The sequence below is a fragment of the Oreochromis aureus genome, linkage group 6, assembly GCF_013358895.1.
Source record: "Oreochromis aureus strain Israel breed Guangdong linkage group 6, ZZ_aureus, whole genome shotgun sequence".
Lineage (NCBI taxonomy): Eukaryota > Metazoa > Chordata > Actinopteri > Cichliformes > Cichlidae > Oreochromis > Oreochromis aureus.
In genome coordinates this window covers 1,449,614-1,469,501 of record NC_052947.1, presented here as the reverse complement: position 1 = coordinate 1,469,501, position 19,888 = coordinate 1,449,614, and the positions used below count along the sequence as shown (strand labels likewise).

Below are 19,888 nucleotides of genomic sequence, written 5' to 3'. Positions count from 1 at the left end.
GTAAAGCTTGTCTTATGAATATGTAGAGACTATAATAACAGCCTGTAGTTAAAAGAAACAAATATAAGGAAGACGAGTGTTTGTAGTGTACACTATTCCAAAAATTCTGCTCATGAGGACACATTTCTAAATTATTCAGCGTATAAACTCCACCCATCTCACAATTGCTTTCACAGATTTCCATTAAGAAATATGAGGAATATAGCTTCTAAACGAATTCAGCCACACCACTTTAAGACTAATGTAACATTTTACAAGAAGACAGGCTGCAACTGAAAATGAACCTACATAACATCCGCTGTCACTGAGCACAGTAAGGAAAATTTTTGTAATCATAGAACATGAAGACAAACATGGAAACAAGGCAGGTGATTATAAACTGCAAGCTTTCAGAATGTAAAAGCACTGACCACTGCCAGGACTTTTAAATGATTATTTCATTTATTAAGGAAAACAACCTGTCACTCTCTGCAGCAACTGCAATCAGGTATTTGCCGTAAATGCCAAATAATTGTTCACATTGATGTGGAGGAAGTTTGACCCTTCTTTGCAGAACTGTTTCAATTCAGCCACACTTGAAGGTTTTTACGGATGAACTCTGCGATTCAGATGCTTCAGCATGAGCTTAAACAAAGACCAGAAATGTCTCTCTTTTTGAGGCATTCAGAGGTGGACGTGCTGGTGATCATCGTCCTTCTGCATAATCCAAGTGTGCTTAAGTGTGCTTACGATATGATTACGATATCATATCGTAATCATATTACGATATGATTACGATATGATGCCCTGAAGCTTAAGCTTCAGGGCATCATATCGTATTAAACAGTCCACAGAATAAGTCAAACAGATGACAGAACTCTGTTTTTATATTTTTACAGCTAGCGCGTCATAATGAGTTTTTATTTAACCAGTATGTGTTTGTCCATATAAAAAACAAGCCAGTTTCTTTGCACATGAATAGGAGAGCACATCTACCTGTGTGGACACGTGTGTGTGTGTGTGTGTGTGTGTGTGTGTGTGTGTGTGTGTGTGTGTGTGTGTGTGTGTGTGTGTGTGTGGCGTGTGTGTGCGTGTGCACATGTTCGAGTGTAGATCAAAAGCAAGCAAATGGAAAACTGCTCCTTAGCTTTTGGTGGAGCTGGCTCCATTAGAGGGAGGGCAGTGAAAAGGCCGGCCTTAAAGGGATGAAATGGATCTGTAATGAATGCTAAATGCCCAGCTAATGAAAAGGCAATAGTGCAGCTGAGAAGTATAACACTCCAAATGGAGTATTCCCTCAGGACTTTTTTTTCAGTGTAGTCTCAATCAGTTCTTCTCCCTCTCCTTTTTAGAAGTCTTTGCAGCTTCTGTCCTGTTGGTTGTAGATCATTTACTTCACATCTTGACACTAGGATAGGATTTTTTTTTTTTTGTCTCATTTGGAGTTTAATTGTGTGTCTTTTTAAATGTTTATTGACAGACCCCTGAAATGCTGCAGTTTAGACCATAAAAGTACAAATGTTAAGACAGACAAACTCATCCCTCTAGATTTGTCGAAGCAAACTGGAGCAGGTGGAAAAAACACAAGCAAATGAGGAACATGCAGTCTCTGCTGTGTAACTGGAAATGAAACTTAGTCTTTTTTTCTATTGTTTTGTATTCAATAACTTCTTTTGGTTCTAACTCCATGGCAGCCATTAGGTACTAGGCAGAGCTTTGAAGGGTCAATGTCAAAATCTTTAGGAACAACCAACTCCAGTGATCTGCTCGTATTTGTCATGTATGAAGAAAACGTTCTGGGAAAAGAACCATAAAAATCAAAAACCTTATCAGATTTAAATGTGGCTGATCATCTTCGATGGCATGTCTAGACAACTTCCAGCATCACTGCTATTTTTAACTTAGCTCTCTAGTTTGTGACTGCTTACACTTCTGCATTGCATTTGCACCACAAACATCAGTTTCTCTTCACAATCAAAATGTGATTGAACTGCAGACTTTCATCGTTATTTATGTTTAACAAAAGTATTACATTAACTCAGTGGTTCTCAAACTTTTCACATCATCCCCACATGGCAGGAAGAAATATTTTTACGCCCCATCTAAACAAAACAATGACAGAAAAGCTGAGCTGCAACTTTATTTGGATAATAAACTCATTCACGATGAATCCTTCAACAATTTTTGTTTTAAACAAACATCTTTCATTTCAAACAACTATTTGTAGATTTTGTCACTAGACTGCTTCATGAGTCTGGAGCACTTCTTCAAAAAAGCAGCGAGTTAAACAGAATGTGAACTTTGCCAAACATGAAAAAATAAAGTTCAGTGTTAGTCTTATAAAACTTGTGAACAGAGATGAAAAATATATAATTTAGTGAGAGTTTAATACTGTTGCAGAGCTGTGGCGGGGCGTGGTCTGCAGCGTGGCTGTGGGGGAGGCGGACGCACCTGAGCGGCATCTTCAATCACGCCTCGCCGGCTTAAAACAGAATGAACTGGGTCCTGTCGTTGTTGTTGATGTGTGTAGGCTGCAGCCGATAAAGCTGCAGCTGTGTGCGTAAGTCGACAGCCGCAATAAAGAAGTGTAGTGAAAAGTGCGAACACGTGGTTGGGTCTCTCGTGCCCCAGTCCTGGGTTTCAGCATCACTGCAAACGATGCACGACAGACCCGACCACATGTTCGCACTTTTCACTACACTTCGACGTACACACACCTGCAGCTTTTCAGCGGATGCGTGTATTATTAACGTAACTGCTGCAAATTTCTTTTTTCCACCATAAAAGTGATTCCAATGTTAAACAGTAGTTCCGCATGACTTTTCTGCCAGGTAACCTGCACCCCACCTGTCAGAACTCTGCACCCCAGCAGTGGGGCGTGCCATGCTGTTTGAGAACCACTGCGTGCATTAGCTGTTCATGAATAATGGAATTTTTTATACATAATCTCATATTGAGAATCTCCAAGGTAAATGGACAGTTCACTGACAAGCAGCGGCATGCCCAGGTGACATGTGTATGTCCTGATTATTATCTGACAAATTAAGCAGATAAAATATCTGGAACTGATTCAGTGTGTTAAACTTTTATTTAGTAGCTGCTTGCTCGCAGTTTGAGGTCCAAAGGTACGTCGATGCAAGTGAAAGAGGATTTGCAGAATAGTTTCTTGGTTGTCTAAATTAAACTTTCACAACATAAAACCTAGTTGAGAACACCAAAGTCTAAAACAGAGGCTTTATAGCAAGGTGCAAACCACTGGTTACACTCAAGAGCAAAAAGACAAGATTAGATTTTGCCAGAAAACAACTGAAAGACTTTGACAGAAAAATGTTTGGACTGATGAAACCAAGCTGAACCTGTACCAGAATGATAGGAAGGAAAAAATGAATAAATAAAGAACATGAAGAAAGTGAAGGGAGCAGAATTATGGCATGAATATGCATGGCTGTCAATTGTACTGGGCTATTAAGTTGCATGCACACTGGAACTATGATTGTTGGTTCTGGTTGCTTGGGTGAACCTCTAGCAGGTCATATGTCAATCCGTGGCATTCTTCCCTGTCGTTGGTAGTCTCCTGAGTCACTCCACTGAAAGTTTATTGTGGGTCTGGTGCACTTGGCATCGACAGCAATTTTGCGCTTAGTACAGCACTTCAGTTTGCATCAGGAATGTGGCGGAGTGTGGTTTGTGGCTCAGCTGCAGGGGATGGGTAAAGCAGTGGGTTCAGTGGACAGTGCCAGGGAAGGCTGGCCAACGCAGCTGATATCATCATGGTTTGAAGAAGGAGTAAAAGAGGCCATTTCTGTTCACTGTGGACAGCCATCATTGAACACACAGTTGTCTCACTTCGGCTATCAGAAAGGTCACAGAAGTATCGGTGTGTTATGATCTGTTTTATGTCTTTGTGTGAGAGATCCCCCTTTGGAGATCGACCGTATTGGAGCTTCATTTATTTTGATGTTTTATAGTTCTAGGTAAATTGAATAGCATTTCATTTACAGCAGTTGCATTAGTACACACCTTTCTGGTCATTTACATATTTAAATAAAAATAAAGCTAGCTTGTCCAGTACTGTGGACCACTTAGAGTTGGAAAATAGATTGAAATAGTTTTTAATACCCTGACCTGTGTTGGGTGCAATACTTGTTTTTGTTTTTCTCTTTTTCTCTTTTCTTTTAAACATTCACAATGGACATTTCGGACCAGTGGTCATATGAACCTGTGCTATTTAGCAGCAGTGTATAACCAGTGAAAATGAGTGAAAGTGATGCCTAGGATGTAATTTGGAACCGTGGGTACTAATGTGTCTGGTCTGTTTTGTTTCCTTCTATAGGTTCTACAAGAACAGACCTCAATACCTGGCAGTGATTTAAACTTGATCTACCTTAGCTCCAGAGCAGCAGGATATAAACCAGTCCTGAAAGTCACCATGACGCAGACATCAATACCTTTCAATTTGATGAAGGTGTGATAAGTAATATTTCCCAGCATTTCAAGTTGCACCTAAAACAAATGCCTACCGTTACTGTTTTCTGTGAATTAATCAGTATCAATGAAGTTAAGACTTTCCTGTCAATCCAGGTTCACCTGATGGTGGCAGTGGTGGGCCGCCTCTTCCAAAAATGGTTCCCTGCACAACCAAATCTGTCATACACATTTATCTGGGACAAGACAGATGCCTATGGCCAGCGTGTCTATGGACTATCAGAGGCAGTTGGTAAGTTTGTACAAATAGAAAATACAGTTTTTCCAAAAATACAGGCAGTTTTGGGCATTTGTTATAAGGTTTGATATCTGGAAAATCCTACTGTAATCAGTTTTTATTCATCAGCATCACATATAGGGCTTTAAACATTGTTACTGCCATACTCTGCATGAAAACAGCATTAGTTGTAATCACGTTTGCAGACACTTTTCTAACAATCTCGTCTTTTTCTTTAGTCTGGCTGAAAAGCTTCCTTAAATTGTTTATCTGAAGTGGTATGTTAATTTGTTAGTTTCTTAAAAGTGTTTTGAAACTTACAACATGTAATATTCTCTTTTAACTCATAAATGCAGAGGCTTGTTTGTTTTCATCTTCTAATGCGTTACATCTAAAGCACCAAAAATTTTAAGAGAGATAGTTTTTTTGGTTTTTTTATGTTGCTGTTTTACTTTTCTGAGTTAAGAAACAACAACAACAGCGATATCAACAAGGAGCTAGAAGTTCTTTCTATGAGAACTTGAAGTTACACCTGTTGCTCAGGGGACAAAACAAGATGGCTTGGCCATACGAACTCCTCCATGTTAAATATAAATCCAGATGCCATCATTGCCTTCGTTGTCTCATCCTGGACCATGATACTGACACTCACCAGTCCCCGGCCTCCTTCCTTCCACTTAGCGTACAGCCTCAGGGTGCTGGACTTGGGGTGAAACCCTCCATGCATGGTCAGGAGCTTCCTTGTCTTGATGTCGGTGGCTTCTATCTCCTCCTTTGGCCAGCTTATTATACCAGCAGGGTACCTGATCACGGGCAGGACGTAGGTGTTGATAGCCTGGATCTTGTTCTTCTTATTTAGCTGACTCCTCAGGACTTGCCTGACCCTCTGCAGGTACTTGGTGGTTGCAGCTTTTCTAGCGGCATCTTCATGGTTCCCATTTGCTCGTGGGATGCCCAGGTACTTGTAACTGTGCTCTATGTCTGCAGTGTTGCCTTCTGGTAGTTCGATCCCCTCAGTTCTGACTACCTGACTACTACACTTCTCCAGTCCGAATGACATTCCAGTGTCGTTGCTGTATATCAGTGAATCAATGTCTTGTTCATGCTTGGCATACAGCTTGATGCCATCCATGTAGAGGAGGTGAGCTACTCATTGTTTCGCCGTCAATCTGGATCCCTCATCCTATTCATGTAACCCCTTCTGCTGGGATTACTTGCATAGTAGCATTCCAACAGTGCCCTATTTTTATCTCTTGCCCACTTATGCTATCTTGTTCCAGTACCCCATTTCTCATCAGTATGTCCTGTTTCCTCAACAACTGATGCAGACCTTGTTAATCTTGGCGACGTCTGAGCCGGTATAGCTTCATTTTTATGTCTCTCACTCATGTCCAAGGTAGGCTTGGTTAGCATTGGGGAGGGGGTTGTCTTGCCTAGAGCCCCTTACTGGATACACATGCCCCGCCCCGGTTGGGAGTTGAACCGACTCTAATCACTGGACACATCTTTTGATTTAATGGTTTTTCTTTATTAAAAATTGATGTATAACTCTAAATATGTCTTATATTTTAGCTTCCACCCTTTGCTTTGTTGACAGCGCTGCAGACCCTCGGCCTTCTCTCAATGAGTTTCATGATGTAGTCACCTGAAATGGTTTCACCTCACAGGTGTGCCTTGTCAAGGTTCATTGGTGGAATTTCTTGCCTTCTTAATGGGGTTGGGACCATCAGTTAGGTTGTGCAGAAGTCAGGTTGGTACACAGCTCACAGCCCTATTTGACAACTGTTAGAATTCATATTATGGCAAGAACCAATCAGCTAAGAGAAACAACAGCCCATCATGACTTTAAGAACTGAAGTTCAGGAAAATTGCTAAAATTTTGAATGTGTCCCCAAGTGCAGTTGCAAAAACCATCAAGTGCTACGATGAAACTGGCTCGCATAAGGACCGCCCCAGGAAAGGAAGACCAAGAGTCCCCTCTGCTGCTGAGGATAAATTCGTCCAAGTCACCAGCCTCACAAATCACAAGTTAACAGCAGCTCAGATCAGAGCCCATATAAATGCCACAGTAGCAGACACATCTCTACATCAGCTGTTCAGAGGAGACAAATCAAGCTATTATGTTCAAATAGCTGCTAAGAAACCACTACTAAGGAAAAACAACACGCAGAAGAGATTTGTTTGGGCCAAGAAACACAAGGAATGGACATTAGACCAGTGGTCTGATGAGTCCACATTTCAGATCTTTGGTTCCACCCGCCGTGTCTTTGTGCAGAAAAGGTGAACTGATGGTCTCTACATGCATGGTTCTCACTGTGAAGCATGGAGCAGGAGGTGTGATGGTGTGGGGGGGCTTTGCTAGTAACACTGTTGGGGATTTATGTGGCCTGGCCTCTACAGTCACCTGACCTTAACCCAACTGAGATGGTTTGGGATGAGATGGAGCGCAGAGTGAAGGCAAACAGGCCAACAGGTGCTCAGCATCTCTGGGAACTCCTTCAAGACTGTTGGGAAACCATTTCAAGTGACGACCTCATGAAGCTCATGGAGAGAATGCCAAGAGCGTGCAAAGCAGGAATCAAAGCAAAGGGTGGATAATTTGATGAATCTAAAATATAAAACATGTTTTTTGTTCCATCCATCCATCCATCCGCTTCCGCTTATCCTTTCCAGGGTCGCGGGGGGCGCTGGAGCCTATCCCAGCTGTCATAGGGCGAGAGGCGGGGTACACCCTGGACAGGTCGCCAGTCTGTCGCAGGGCACATGTTTTTTGTTTACTACATAATTATGTATGTGTTCATTCATAGTTTTGATGCCTTCAGTGGGAATCAACAGTCAAAAAATAGAAAATAAAGAAAAACCTTTAAATGAGAAGCTGTGTCCAAAGTTTTGACTGATAGTGTATCTGAATATACTGAAAGTTGATGTTACAGAGGCTTTGGCGCCAGTCTTGTATTTCAGATGTGTAATATCATAGCACATGATGGTGCTAAGGAAGTAGCACTAAAAAGCTTTCTTGTAAATTTTATACATACTCAGCTGTAGTGGCTAATAGTTCATACAATGGAGATGGTGGAAAATGCACTGTGTGTGTGTGTGTGTGTGTGTGTGTGTGTGTGTGTGTGTTTGACCTAAAAATGAAGGCTCTCAGTGAACCAACATCAGGAGTCACTGCATGTTGCACAAGCAAACAAATGTGAGGGTAACTGTGGCTCATCTTTGTTCAGAATTGCACAGGGTTTCCTGTTTGGTTTGAAAATGTACAAAGGAAAGAATTGAATATGTGGACTTACCTGAAACTCTGTGTCTAACAGTGTCTGTAGGTTTTGAATACGAGTCCTGCCTGGATCTTATCCTGTGGGAGAAGAGGACAGCTATTCTACAGGGCTATGAGTTGGATGCTTCCAACGTGGGCGGATGGACACTGGATAAGCATCACATCCTGGATGTACAGAATGGTAGGTTATACATTATATTTAGCGTTACTGAACTACACACAGCAATATGTGACAATACTGAAATCATCTCCACACTGTAAAAGAAAACAGTCCTACTAAAACTAATGTTATTCATGCAGGCTTTAGCCATGACAGTAGGGAAAAGAGAGTTTGTTTGTTAGAATTTGGAGTCTAATTGCTAACTTTGCCCAGAATTCTTACTACTCACCAATCAGATCTGATCATTTGTAATGAAAGTAACGGTTGCTCTGGGCTGTCAGCTGTCTATGTTTTTAATTGACTGGTTTGAATATGATGCATGCAAAGTCCAAATGAGTAGACAGCAGAATTAGCCAGACAGATTTTTGTAGCTTTGTGCTGAATTTGTCTTGTTAAGATGCATGATCCCTTAAAGCAGCGCTCCCCAACCCCTGGGCCTCGGACCGGTACCGGGCCGCGAGAGTTGAGGCTCAGGTGTGAAATGTATGGTTTTCAGGGTTTTTAATCGGTTTTCAGCGTTATTTTGTTATCGTTTTTATCGTTAACTCGGTTTTCCTGGGTCTTTTCACGTGTGTTATGAATAAATCTTGTTTTTTTCAGTACCGGTACTAGTTTTATTTTGTTGTATTTATCCGCGACACCTTAAAGGCCGGTCCGTGAAAATATTGTCGGGCATAAACCGGTCCGTGGCGCAAAAAAGGTTGGGGACCGCTGCCTTAAAGCATATGTTTAAAAAAAATAAATTTTTAAAGGCTTTTCATCCTTATACCCTTCACACCACCCCTCTCCGACAGCTCCCTCCCTCGCTGAACTCTGTCTGTCACCCTATCCATCACATTGCTATTCACCTTCTCTCCTTGCGGTCCTCCTGGGCTTTCAACACCTCCTCACCCCATTCAGTGTATATGTGTGTGTATGAAAAAGAGTGTGTCTATTAGTAAGTGTGATTTGTGGTATCTGGCAACATGTGTTCTGCTCTCCGTGGGTGTGACTCTGTATCTGGAGGGACAGAACTGCAGTGCACAGTCTCTTTGAGACCAAACGCACTGCTTGAATAATTATTTGTCTGAGAATCCAACACTGCTCCAGTGTTTTATTCGTAGTTCAGCTGTAGGTGGCCTCTCGTGGAATGGGCAATATTTATATTATATTTGCAAGAAGCACACTTGTTTAGTGAATACTGACTTATGCCCTGCCAATGAGGAATGCTCCCATGATTCATTTTGTGTCTTAGATTGAGTAAACATAAGAAAGTTGTAAATGGATCACAGACTGTATGACAGCAGACATGAGCATGTGACAGTCATTTGAACCAAAGCCATCCTCATATGAACATTAACACAATGATGGTAACAGACCTCACAGGTCCTCATACCTGCATTAAGGTTATAACTTTATTCTGGTGCCCGTCTGTGTCACAGCGGGCGCGGGCTGATAGCAAAGCTGGACTCAAATGCAGAGAACCACAACAGAGACAGCAAGTAAGTTTTACAGTGTTTAAGACAACAGAGTGTAATTTGAAGCAAAGTGTTAGTAGAGGAGAGCGTGGGTGGCGTAGTGACGTGGCCGTGGGTCAGTAAGGGAAAACTGGGACTTAACAGGTGCAACTGGAACGAAGCGGGTACGTCTGAGAAGAGAAGAGAACGGGGTTAGGAAGGTGGCGAGGCGAAGGACACTTGGGGAAGTGGAGTATGACTGATGTGGCTTACTTGTAGCCGGGGTGAGTTTGGCTTTGAGGGACAGGCGGTGAGAATCCAGGTGAGTAATGGCAAAGACTGGCTGACCTGAGTTCCACTGCGTCCGAGGCGGTGAGAGGTGGCTGGAGGGCAGGCAGGTGAGGTTCACAGTATTTTCCAGAATGGAGAGGTAGTCCGAGAAGAGCTGAAGCTGAACGTAAGCGGCAAGGAAGGTCCAGGTGAACTGTGGCATAGGAAAACGGAAGAAACAAGAGCCTGAAAACTTGGAGCCGATACCAACGTGAGGTCATTGACAAACTGGCGGTGAAGGAGAGTCTGCGTAGAGCTTAAATCCTCAACCCGATTACCCAGAATCAGCTTCTGGTGTGTGGGACTGCAGGAAAGCTGATGGCTCCGCCCAGGGGTGGAGACCAAGGAACTCAGGTGCCTGATGGAATTTTCCAGACCTCCGGATCATGACAGTCTGATCATTTAGTTAAAAACAAAGCAATATGACTTCACCTGAATTTTTGTCTTTGTGCTATTTGCAGTTAAATGATTTGCAAATCAGTGAATTCTGCCAATATTTGCAGTTTACAGTCTACATTAAACATTAAGTAGTTACATTAACTAACATTAATGTACCATTTTCCTTGTCAACAGTGTATACATAAGATATGTTCAAAATGCATATGGTAAACAGTGGAAGATTGTATTTGTCAAAGAAAGGTGATATCATGAAAGGTGAATTCAAATGTCATCCCCTGTATGTGTGATCATATATAACAGAGTGATAATTATACTATTGTATTTAAAGAAACTAGAAACAACCTCAAACTGAGAACATGAATAAAGCATGATGTACTGGAGTTGTGTGTCTTAAGTTGATCCATCCAGATTTGTCTTATTTTTGATTAATCTGTTTTTAAGAGATTATTCATCCCTTAGCCATAGATGACTGATGGGGTGTTGTCATCACCCTGCCGGGTGGGCAGGTGGTCGCGGGGGGCGATGCAGACATCCAAGTCGAGAACGATGCAACGGAAAGCTTGATTGATACCATCTACTAAAGATATCAGATGAGTTCAAATTTCAGTGACTTCAACTTTTAGATCAAGGTTGAAGGTCAAGTTTTTCGAAAATCTTCAGAATGTGATAACTCGATAAAGAAGTCATCTATGATTTGGAACTTGATGACACAGGTGTATCTACTAGGATACACACACATACATACCTGACAAACTACCTCAGATTAGGTGAGAAGGTCCACAGAAGAAGTTTAGCATTTATTAAACAAACTCTAACCAAGACAGAAACATCACCGAAGAGTTGATGAAAGGTGGAGTAGAAGAGAGAAACTGAGAAGTTAATTTGAGCCATCTTTTATAGTGTGGAGGACAGAGGTGAAGTGCCTGCAGTGCCTTAGCCTGGATTAACACCTGGAGTAACAGCTGGCCAGGATTTCTTGACATCTGAAGGGTTGACACACGCCACCTTCTTAAAATGGCAATGGAAATTAACTTGCAACATCATAAGTCAACAGCAGAATGCAATATTAAAATACATCTCCATTTATTAAAATGGCTACCACACAACTTGGCCCATCAAACGAGTTAATACCCTCTCCCCTTACCAGAAATGTCCCCTACCCAACAACATGGGTAACCAGGAACAAACCAGGAGTTGTGGGAGTAAACATCAATGATTGGCAGGTATGGCATGGCCCGTAGCTATAAACACACCACACTGCTTTGCCAAAACTCCAGCTGCCAACAACCAAAAATTCAAATATAAGCATCACCCACAATAGCATACCAAAAGATTTTTACAAAACAAACAAAAGAAAACATCCACACTAAACAAAATGTCCAAGACACCAAAAAAGAAGCAACCAAGGTGAGGCACGCTCTAACCACTATATACATATGGTCGACAGTATCACTGTCTGAGGCCATAAGAAGATCATTTGTAACCTTCACTAAAGCTGTTTCTGTGCTGTGATGAGCTCTAAAACCTGACTGAAACTCTTCAAATAAGCCATTCCTCTGCAGATGATCTGTTAGCTGTTTGACAACTACTCTTTCAAGGATGTTTGATATGAAAGGAAGGTTGGAGATTGGCCTATAATTAGCTAAGACAGCTGGGTCTAGAGATGGCTTTTTAAGTGAGGTTTTTTATAGTGTCTTAGTTCTTGTCCTAAAGGAATGGTTTAAATATTTTTTTACTAATAAAGTAGTATAAATGTAACTGTAATAGTAATTCAAGGGCAGAAAAGTTAAGCTGTGCATTGCAGACAAGCAGCACAATTGGTATGTTTTGATACCACTTATATACTGATCTGGGTTAATATAGGAAGACTAGTGGTCTCCTGAGTTCAACATTTATAAATCTTTTTCTCAGGACAGCACAAGTCACTGTTTTTCCTAAATTTTGAGCATTTTTTATTCTCTAAAGAAGTCACGTTTCGCTTAGAGAAGTGTCAAACTGCACAGGAATTAGTTTGCGGGTAGGTATTCCTATTAGAAAGACTTAATTTCAGTTTTTGGACCCCATTCTAACTTATCATTTGGGGTTTTAGTTGGGTTTTCATAAAGGAATGGGGTTTTTGTGTTTGTTTGTTTGGTTTTTTTTGTAGTGTTTGTAGTTTTTGCTGCTAAGAGTGACACAACGTGTCATGGTCCGGAGTCTAGTGATTTGTGATTATGAATATTGATCGATTTAGTTTGTTTCTGGTTATTTGTTAATGATTTCTAGTGTTTAGATGTTACTGTGCCTCTCTTGTGTTACCTGTTGTTTTCCTTGTCTCTCCATTCATGTATTTCCTGTTTTATTTTGACAGTCTGTGTCCTGTGTCAGTGTGTTCTGTTTGTCTTCCTCACGGTCTCGGCGAGTCTAATTACTCACAGCTGTGTTCTTTGCCTGTTTGCCTCGTTACCCTCGGTGTGTGTGTATATAGTGTGTGTTTCCTTCTGTTCCTCATCGGTTCGCCTGTGTTTCTTCTGTGTTCTTTTGTTTAGCTTAAAGTTTCAGTTTTGTTAGCGTTTTCAGCTCCTGACTAACACAGAGCAGTGCTGATTTTCTAACACTGGAATATTTCTAACATTTTGAGTTATTTTCCAGTGTTCAGAAAATCAGCACTGCTCTGTGTTAGTCATTGTAAATCTTGAAAACTGACTAGGTTACTTTTAAAAATACAACACTGTCAAAAGTGTTCATTTAACACTCAACAGTGTGGACACATATAAACACTCTGTAGTGTTAATTTAACACTGGAGATTTTGCTGTGCAGTTATTAGGTTTTGGGGGCCAATTACTTTCCCACATAGGGCTAGGTAGGTAAATTTAAAAACCATTTAAAAACTGTGTTTTGTATTTTCTCTGGTTCTCTTTGTCTTCTGTTAAAATTTGACAAGCGTGACAGATTTGCCAAACCAGACACTGTGTGTACGCTCCAGATCCATCAAATGTAGCAAGTCTTTTTGTTTTAAATCTCTGGTTTGCTTTGCATCCAAGCATAAAATAAGAAAGAAAGATAAGATGAACTGGGTTCCAAGAAAGTGGCAGTTTTAATAATTCAGTTCACCACAGGAGGCGTCTTTGATGTCTTACTTTGAAGAACAAGTGCATCTCTCCTCTGTTGATCTTTTCATCTTTCCTCATCAACCTCCTCACAAGCCAGCCGACCTACCCCTTATCGTTCTTACCCTGCTTTCTCTCCTCTGTCATCCCTCATTGTTTCTACCAACCTAAAATATTACACCTCAGTTTAAACAATGTTCTCCCTTAAAATTGTGTGCCTCAGGCGCTGGCTACCAAAGTTCAGACATGACTGGGTCGATTTATAGTAGTTTTAGTGTAACTTTATTTGGACAGTACTGTAAAAATGGTACATGAAATTAACAGGTGACTGAAGGTCTAATTTTATATGAAAAAAGTCTGATAGATGAACCAGGCTGAAGCAGTTTTTCATAAAGAGATTTTCTTCCATGCAGAGTGAAAATTGCAGCATCTCTGTATTTACACACAGACACTTTCCTTCAATGCTTTATCCATCTCGTTTCCAGGTATACTGTACAAAGGCAACGGTGAGAATGTCTTCATTTCCCAGCAGCCACCTGTCATCAACAGCATCATGGGTAAGTATAGAATAAAAGCTTCCCAGTTTGGTTGAGCATGCACACACATAATCAGTGCTGGTCACTGCAAGCTGATTGCATATTTCCTGTGGCCTGTACTTTAATTGTTTTCTGTTACATACATTTGTGGTCAGAAGTTTACGTAACTCATCAGAAAGAAATACGCTGAAACAAGGAGCTGAATCCAGAGTATAACCATAAACAGAAGATAACCAAACTAGAACAGAAATTAAACCAGTTCTCAAAAAGGGAACAAAACTCAAATTCTGCAAAAACTACAACAAACTAAACTTCAAATAAAAACTTGAAATAGCAGAAAGAAAGTCCACCATGAAAAGTGTCAGAAACCTTTGATCTCAGTAAAAACATAGTTGCTACCTTCGAGTAACATTGAATACAATAACGCGTTTTTGTAAACTAGTTGCTGTGATTGATGCATTGGTTCAAAGAGCCACATGGTGGCAGCATGGTGATGCACTGGTTACCATCTCCTCACAGTAAAAAGGGTTCCTGTTTCATATCCCATCTGTGGCCATCAGTATGGGTTTCCACCTCATACTTTCACCGGAATTAAAAATCAATGACATTCCAAAGACATGGATGTTGGGATTAACTGATGATTCTAAACTGGTCATGGATGTGGGGCAGGAGTGCTTAAAGAGAGTAGAATGAAGCATTGTTTGACTGTAAGGTTAAAAATGGGTTGTAGTGTAAAAAGTGTTTTAATAGTCAGTAAGACTAGAAAAGTGTTGTATAGTTGCCATTCTATTCCATTTCACAGACAACTACACAGTGCAGGAATCACACACATGTACTGCAGATTGGTTTTCATCGTTGTTTTATTTTAATTATAAAAAGCTGTTCTCTTGGAAATTAGTGAATCCACCCCAACTCGATTTTAACCAGCTACTGGTTCATGTATGGAAAAATGAATTTTAACTTCCTCTTCTAGGAAACGGTCGTCGCCGCAGCATCTCGTGCCCCAGCTGTAACGGGCAGGCAGAGGGCAACAAGCTGTTGGCACCCTTGGCTCTGGCATGTGGAGCAGACGGCAGCATTTTTGTTGGCGACTTCAACTACATCAGAAGGATTTTTCCCTCTGGGAATGTTACCAGTGTCATGGAGCTAAGGTAAGGAGGGGAGGTCCACTGCTGCTGTTGGAATTGAAACCTAATCCAGAGAATACATTTCCTGGTTTCACAGAGATAAAGGCTGTGTCCAAATTCAGAGGCTGCATCCTTCGGAGGCCGTGTTTGTAGGCTGTCCAAATTCGAAGGCTGCTCCAAATGCGGCCCACAAGTGCGTCCTCCTTTTCCTCAGATTTTAAGGATGGTGTATCCTTCGTGGCCCACCCTATCTCAGGATTCACTGCGAATCAAAGGTTAAAGAAATTTTTGGGAGAAAACAGTCGAAGCGAAGCGGTCCAGAAATAAACTTTTAAAAGTAAGTACTGGGTTTTTATCTCACTGAAATATGCAGCAGAACAAATGTTAGCATAATGAAAAGTCTTCAAATGTTAAATTCAGCTAACCTTCGTTAGTTCTTAACAAAGTTCCTAAGTTACATGGCATTAGTGAGCTCAGGTCATACAAGCTCTGGCTAGTTAGTTTAGTTTTCTTACTGAAGCTGGGTCTGCGGTGCCCAACGTAGTTAAAGGTTTTAGGATAAACCGAGCAGATGGTTTACTCTTTAAGCCAAGTGTGTTTACAGGGACCAAACATGTGGCCCGTGAACTGTAGTGAGGACACAGACTCAACCACGCTGTGGTTTAGAATTAGAAGAGATCTCAGCCTATATCGAGACACTAATAATGACACAGACAGTAGATGGAGAAGTCCTCCGCCATGTTTTTCTCATGCTTATATCAAACAACCTGAGCACGTCACCCTTGTTATAAAGACCAACACTCTGCAGGATCGTAAGTCCTGTTGCCATTTTCTCTTAGTTTTTTATCTCTCTGATTTAAATACATAAACTATGTCCATGTGATTCTATTAGAAAATTGCATTTTCATCTGAACGTTAACAGATATTTGATAAAGTTTTTTGCTTTAGTTGTTAACTGCCATGGTTGATTTCCTTCTGCAAGTGTCCAGAGTCAGGAGAGACTGAGAAGGTGAGAGGAGACGGGACGAGGCTCTCCACCCCTGACGATACACCAGGAGCAGTGTGTGAGGAAGAGGAGGAGAAAAAGGAGCCAGCAGCAGCTGAGAGATGCAGAGGAGAACAGGGGGAGAACAGACAGACGTTCTCTGTAGCTGAGGGACTGGTGGAAATATTTAAACAGTTTCTAGATATTTGCTTCCTGCATTTGCAGAAGTATCTCCAACACAAACTGTAACAGCTGCATACAGGGAACCACTCACTGATGTTTATCCTGCAGGACAGGATCTGACAGGGAAAGAAGGAACAATAAAGGTCCCATGGACACCTTTGATAACAATTTGTTTTATCCAGAACATATTTAGTTAAAGTATTGTTTTTATCACAGTGGAATTGTGCTGGTTTCACTGGGAAATGTATGCAGCTCATTTAAATAGTTCAAAGAGCTGTGAAAAGTTGTCCATTCATAAAGTGTGTCAGTATTTTATAAGGATGTCATGTTTCTGTGTCATCTCTCTCCTGTTAGAGCCTCTTACACAAACATCAGCCTGTTTAATGCTCTCATATCTTCAACATCTTAAAATACACAGTTTTCTCATCAATAAAAGAATATTTACTGCATCAGTTTGTCTTCCTTTTTTTTCTGAAACACGCAAGGATCAAATCTTTTAGTTTGTTTTTGGCATATTTGTATGTTAGACAGTCACACAGGTATAAATGATATGAAATAGAAATGCATACCTTGAATTTGAAATGAAATGCTAAAGATGGTGAGTTAAATACCACCACTGAGCTTTGCTTCTTTTTTCTTCTTTTTTTTAAATGCACAAGCTGTATATATAATAAAATATAATGTAAATCCTGTTACATTTGCACCATCGAACTACAGTAGCAAACTAGTTTACTAGCTAAAGTTAGCATTGTTGGCTCAGCGCATGGTTGTAATGTTCTCCCAGATACATCACACACAGATGAAACAACAACTTTCTCAGATAAAAGTCAAACATATGACATAAATATTTTCTGTATTTCTATCGAACATGCCGTCCACCACAGCTGTAGCTGCTTATGTCGCGGTTACTAGGCAGACTGTCCAATTTAACAGCCTTGCACTTCTGGTCTTCGTGGCCTTCAAAGGATGTAGCCCCTTAGTTTGGACACAGTCCAAGGTCTTACCCACGGAACTGACAGTCCTTTTTCAAGGACCGACCATTTCATCCAGCTTTCCCTGGGTAAATGTAAATGCATTCATGAGCTGATGTAAAATAAAACAGTACCCAGTGATTTGTCAAAATGACCTGATTTAAGAGTACTTAAAGTAGAAATGTAATACTACATTTAATGCTAATTGCAATGCTAACACAATGTAATGTAATGCTAATTTACACCATGGAGCCCTACTTTCAAACAGGTTTAACACTGTCTGGATTTAAGAAACAAGTGTTTAAAGTCAAAGTTTTAGAACATGTTGAGTGCCACGATGTCACTGGGTTGGTTGGTTTCTGCTAATAGAATTCCACTTGGTAACTTTAATGTTAGCTAACTAATGAAGAACTAACAACATAGTGGAAAACAGCCATGTTTTAGACTAACATCTCTTTCATACTGATATCCAAAAGACATATTTCCCATTCTAACTGTTGCTTACGCTGTAGTATTTTTCCCCTAGAGATTTAATTGTAATATCAGTCGAGCACCAATCTGGTAACTAACTTGTTTCTCTTTGCTTTCTTGGGTTTTCTTGCCTTTTTTCAAAGAAACAAAGATTTCAGGCATAGGTAAGTGTGACTAATCCTTCTTCAACCTGTAACTTCTTTTCATTCCACCATCATTTTTTGCACCAGATTTTACTTTGTTTTTGGCTCTGCTGCTTGTTTTTGTTCTCATTTCAATCACAGTTACATTTTACTCACCAAATAAAGTATTCTGGGAACTGAATGATTAAATGATTAACAATGATCGCTCTCATCAGAGAGAATAGAGAATGAAAATTTGGGAGAGAAGAAGTCCAGGCACTACCACCAAAATAAGACGCAATCATCTTGTTTTTTTTCATCCTGCTTGGTTAATAAACTTTCTAATTTTAAAAAGTGTAAACATGAAATCAAGTCTATTCTTCTCCAATCTGCTGAACAGCACACAATCCTCACAATAGTGGCAGCCCCTAGGAGGGGTTGCAAGGAGAGCATTTGCGAGGGGGTGGGGTACAGACGGTGTGGTTATCCATCATATCTGTCTCTGCTTTGTTTCTTTAGCCCTTCACTTCTCAGGGGCATCTTCACCTTCCTCTTTGAATTCATCCAAGGTGTAAAGCTACATGTGCAAATACAGAAATACTTTAAGCTGACTTCATATTACCTTTAACAATAAATGTTACCATGTAGTTCATAGTAACATTAATTTTTCTTTGTACCACATTTCTTGCTCTTTTTCCCTTATCTGCATGATACTAATTATTCATGTAAGATCATATTTAGTTAATTACACTTTGGATTTTGATTGAATGAATGCATTGCCTGTTTTGGTCTTCACAATGGCAAAAACAATAATGATACATTTGTATTGTTAATTTGCATAATTCAATTCAATTCAATTTTATTTATATAGCGCCAAATCACAACAAAAGTCGCCTCAAGGCGCTTCATAGGTACAGAGAAAAACCCAACAATCATATGACCCCCTATGAGCAAGCACTTTGGCGACAGTGGGAAGGAAAAACTCCCTTTTAACAGGAAGAAACCTCCGGCAGAACCAGGCTCAGGGAGGGGCGGGGCCATCTGCTGCGACCGGTTGGGGTGAGAGAAGGAAAACAGGATAAAGACATGCTGTGGAAGAGAGCCAGAGATTAATAACAGATATGATTCGATGCAGAGAGGTCTATTAACACATAGTGAGTGAGAAAGGTGACTGGAAAGGAAAAACTCAATGCATCATGGGATTCCCCGGCAGCCTACGTCTATTGCAGCATAACTAAGGGAGGATTCAGGGTCACCTGGTCCAGCCCTAACTATATGCTTTAGCAAAAAGGAAAGTTTTAAGCCTAATCTTAAAAGTAGAGATAGTGTCTGTCTCCTGAATCCAAACTGGAAGCTGGTTCCACAGAAGAGGGGCCTGAACACTGAAGGCTCTGCCTCCCATTCTACTTTTAAATACTCTAGGAACAACAAGTAGGCCTGCAGAGCGAGAGCGAAGTGTTCTAATAGGGTGATATGGTACTACAAGGTCATTAAGATAAGATGGGGCCTGATTATTTAAGACCCTGTATGTGAGGAGCAGGATTTTGAATTCAATTCTGGATTTAACAGGAAGCCAATGAAGGAAGCCAAAACAGGAGAAATCTGTTCTCTTTCTAGTCCCTGTCAGGACTCTTGCTGCAGCATTTTGGATTAACTGAAGGCTTTTCAGCGAGTTTTAGGACATCCTGATAATAAAGAATTACAGTAGTCCAGCCTGGAAGTAATAAATGCATGAACTAGTTTTTCAGCATCACTCTGAGACAGGATATTTCTAATTTTAGAGATGTTGCACAAATGGAAGAAAGCAGTCTTACATATTTGTTTAATATGTGCGTTGAAGGACATGTCCTGGTCAAAAATGACTCCAAGGTTCCTCACAGTGTTACTGGAGGCCAAGGTAATGCCATCCAGAGTAAGAATCTGGTTAGATACCATATTTCTAAGATTTTCAGGGCCGAGTACAATAACCTCAGTTTGATCTGAATTAAGAAGCAGAAAGTTAGCGGCCATCCAGGTCTTTATGTCTTTAAGACATTCCTGCAGTTTAACTAATTGGTGTGTGTTACCTGGCTTCATGGACAGATAGAGTTGGGTGTCATCAGCATAGCAGTGAAAATTTA

General features: G+C 40.7%; 1 protein-coding gene across 3 annotated transcripts in view; it reads left to right on the top strand.

Annotated features, from left to right (window-relative positions):
• tenm3 (teneurin transmembrane protein 3) overlaps positions 1–19,888 on the top strand; it is a 298,938-nt gene that overhangs the window by 216,984 nt on the left and 62,066 nt on the right. For 2 of the 3 annotated variants that reach the window (XM_039613610.1, XM_039613611.1), the window contains 6 exons: positions 4,313–4,444; positions 4,561–4,696; positions 7,996–8,139; positions 13,859–13,930; positions 14,883–15,060; positions 17,790–17,810. In XM_039613610.1, coding sequence (XP_039469544.1) covers positions 4,313–4,444; positions 4,561–4,696; positions 7,996–8,139; positions 13,859–13,930; positions 14,883–15,060; positions 17,790–17,810 — 683 coding nt within the window. The remainder of the gene's footprint in view (positions 1–4,312; positions 4,445–4,560; positions 4,697–7,995; positions 8,140–13,858; positions 13,931–14,882; positions 15,061–17,789; positions 17,811–19,888) is intronic. The other variant, XM_039613612.1, reaches the window with a different exon arrangement.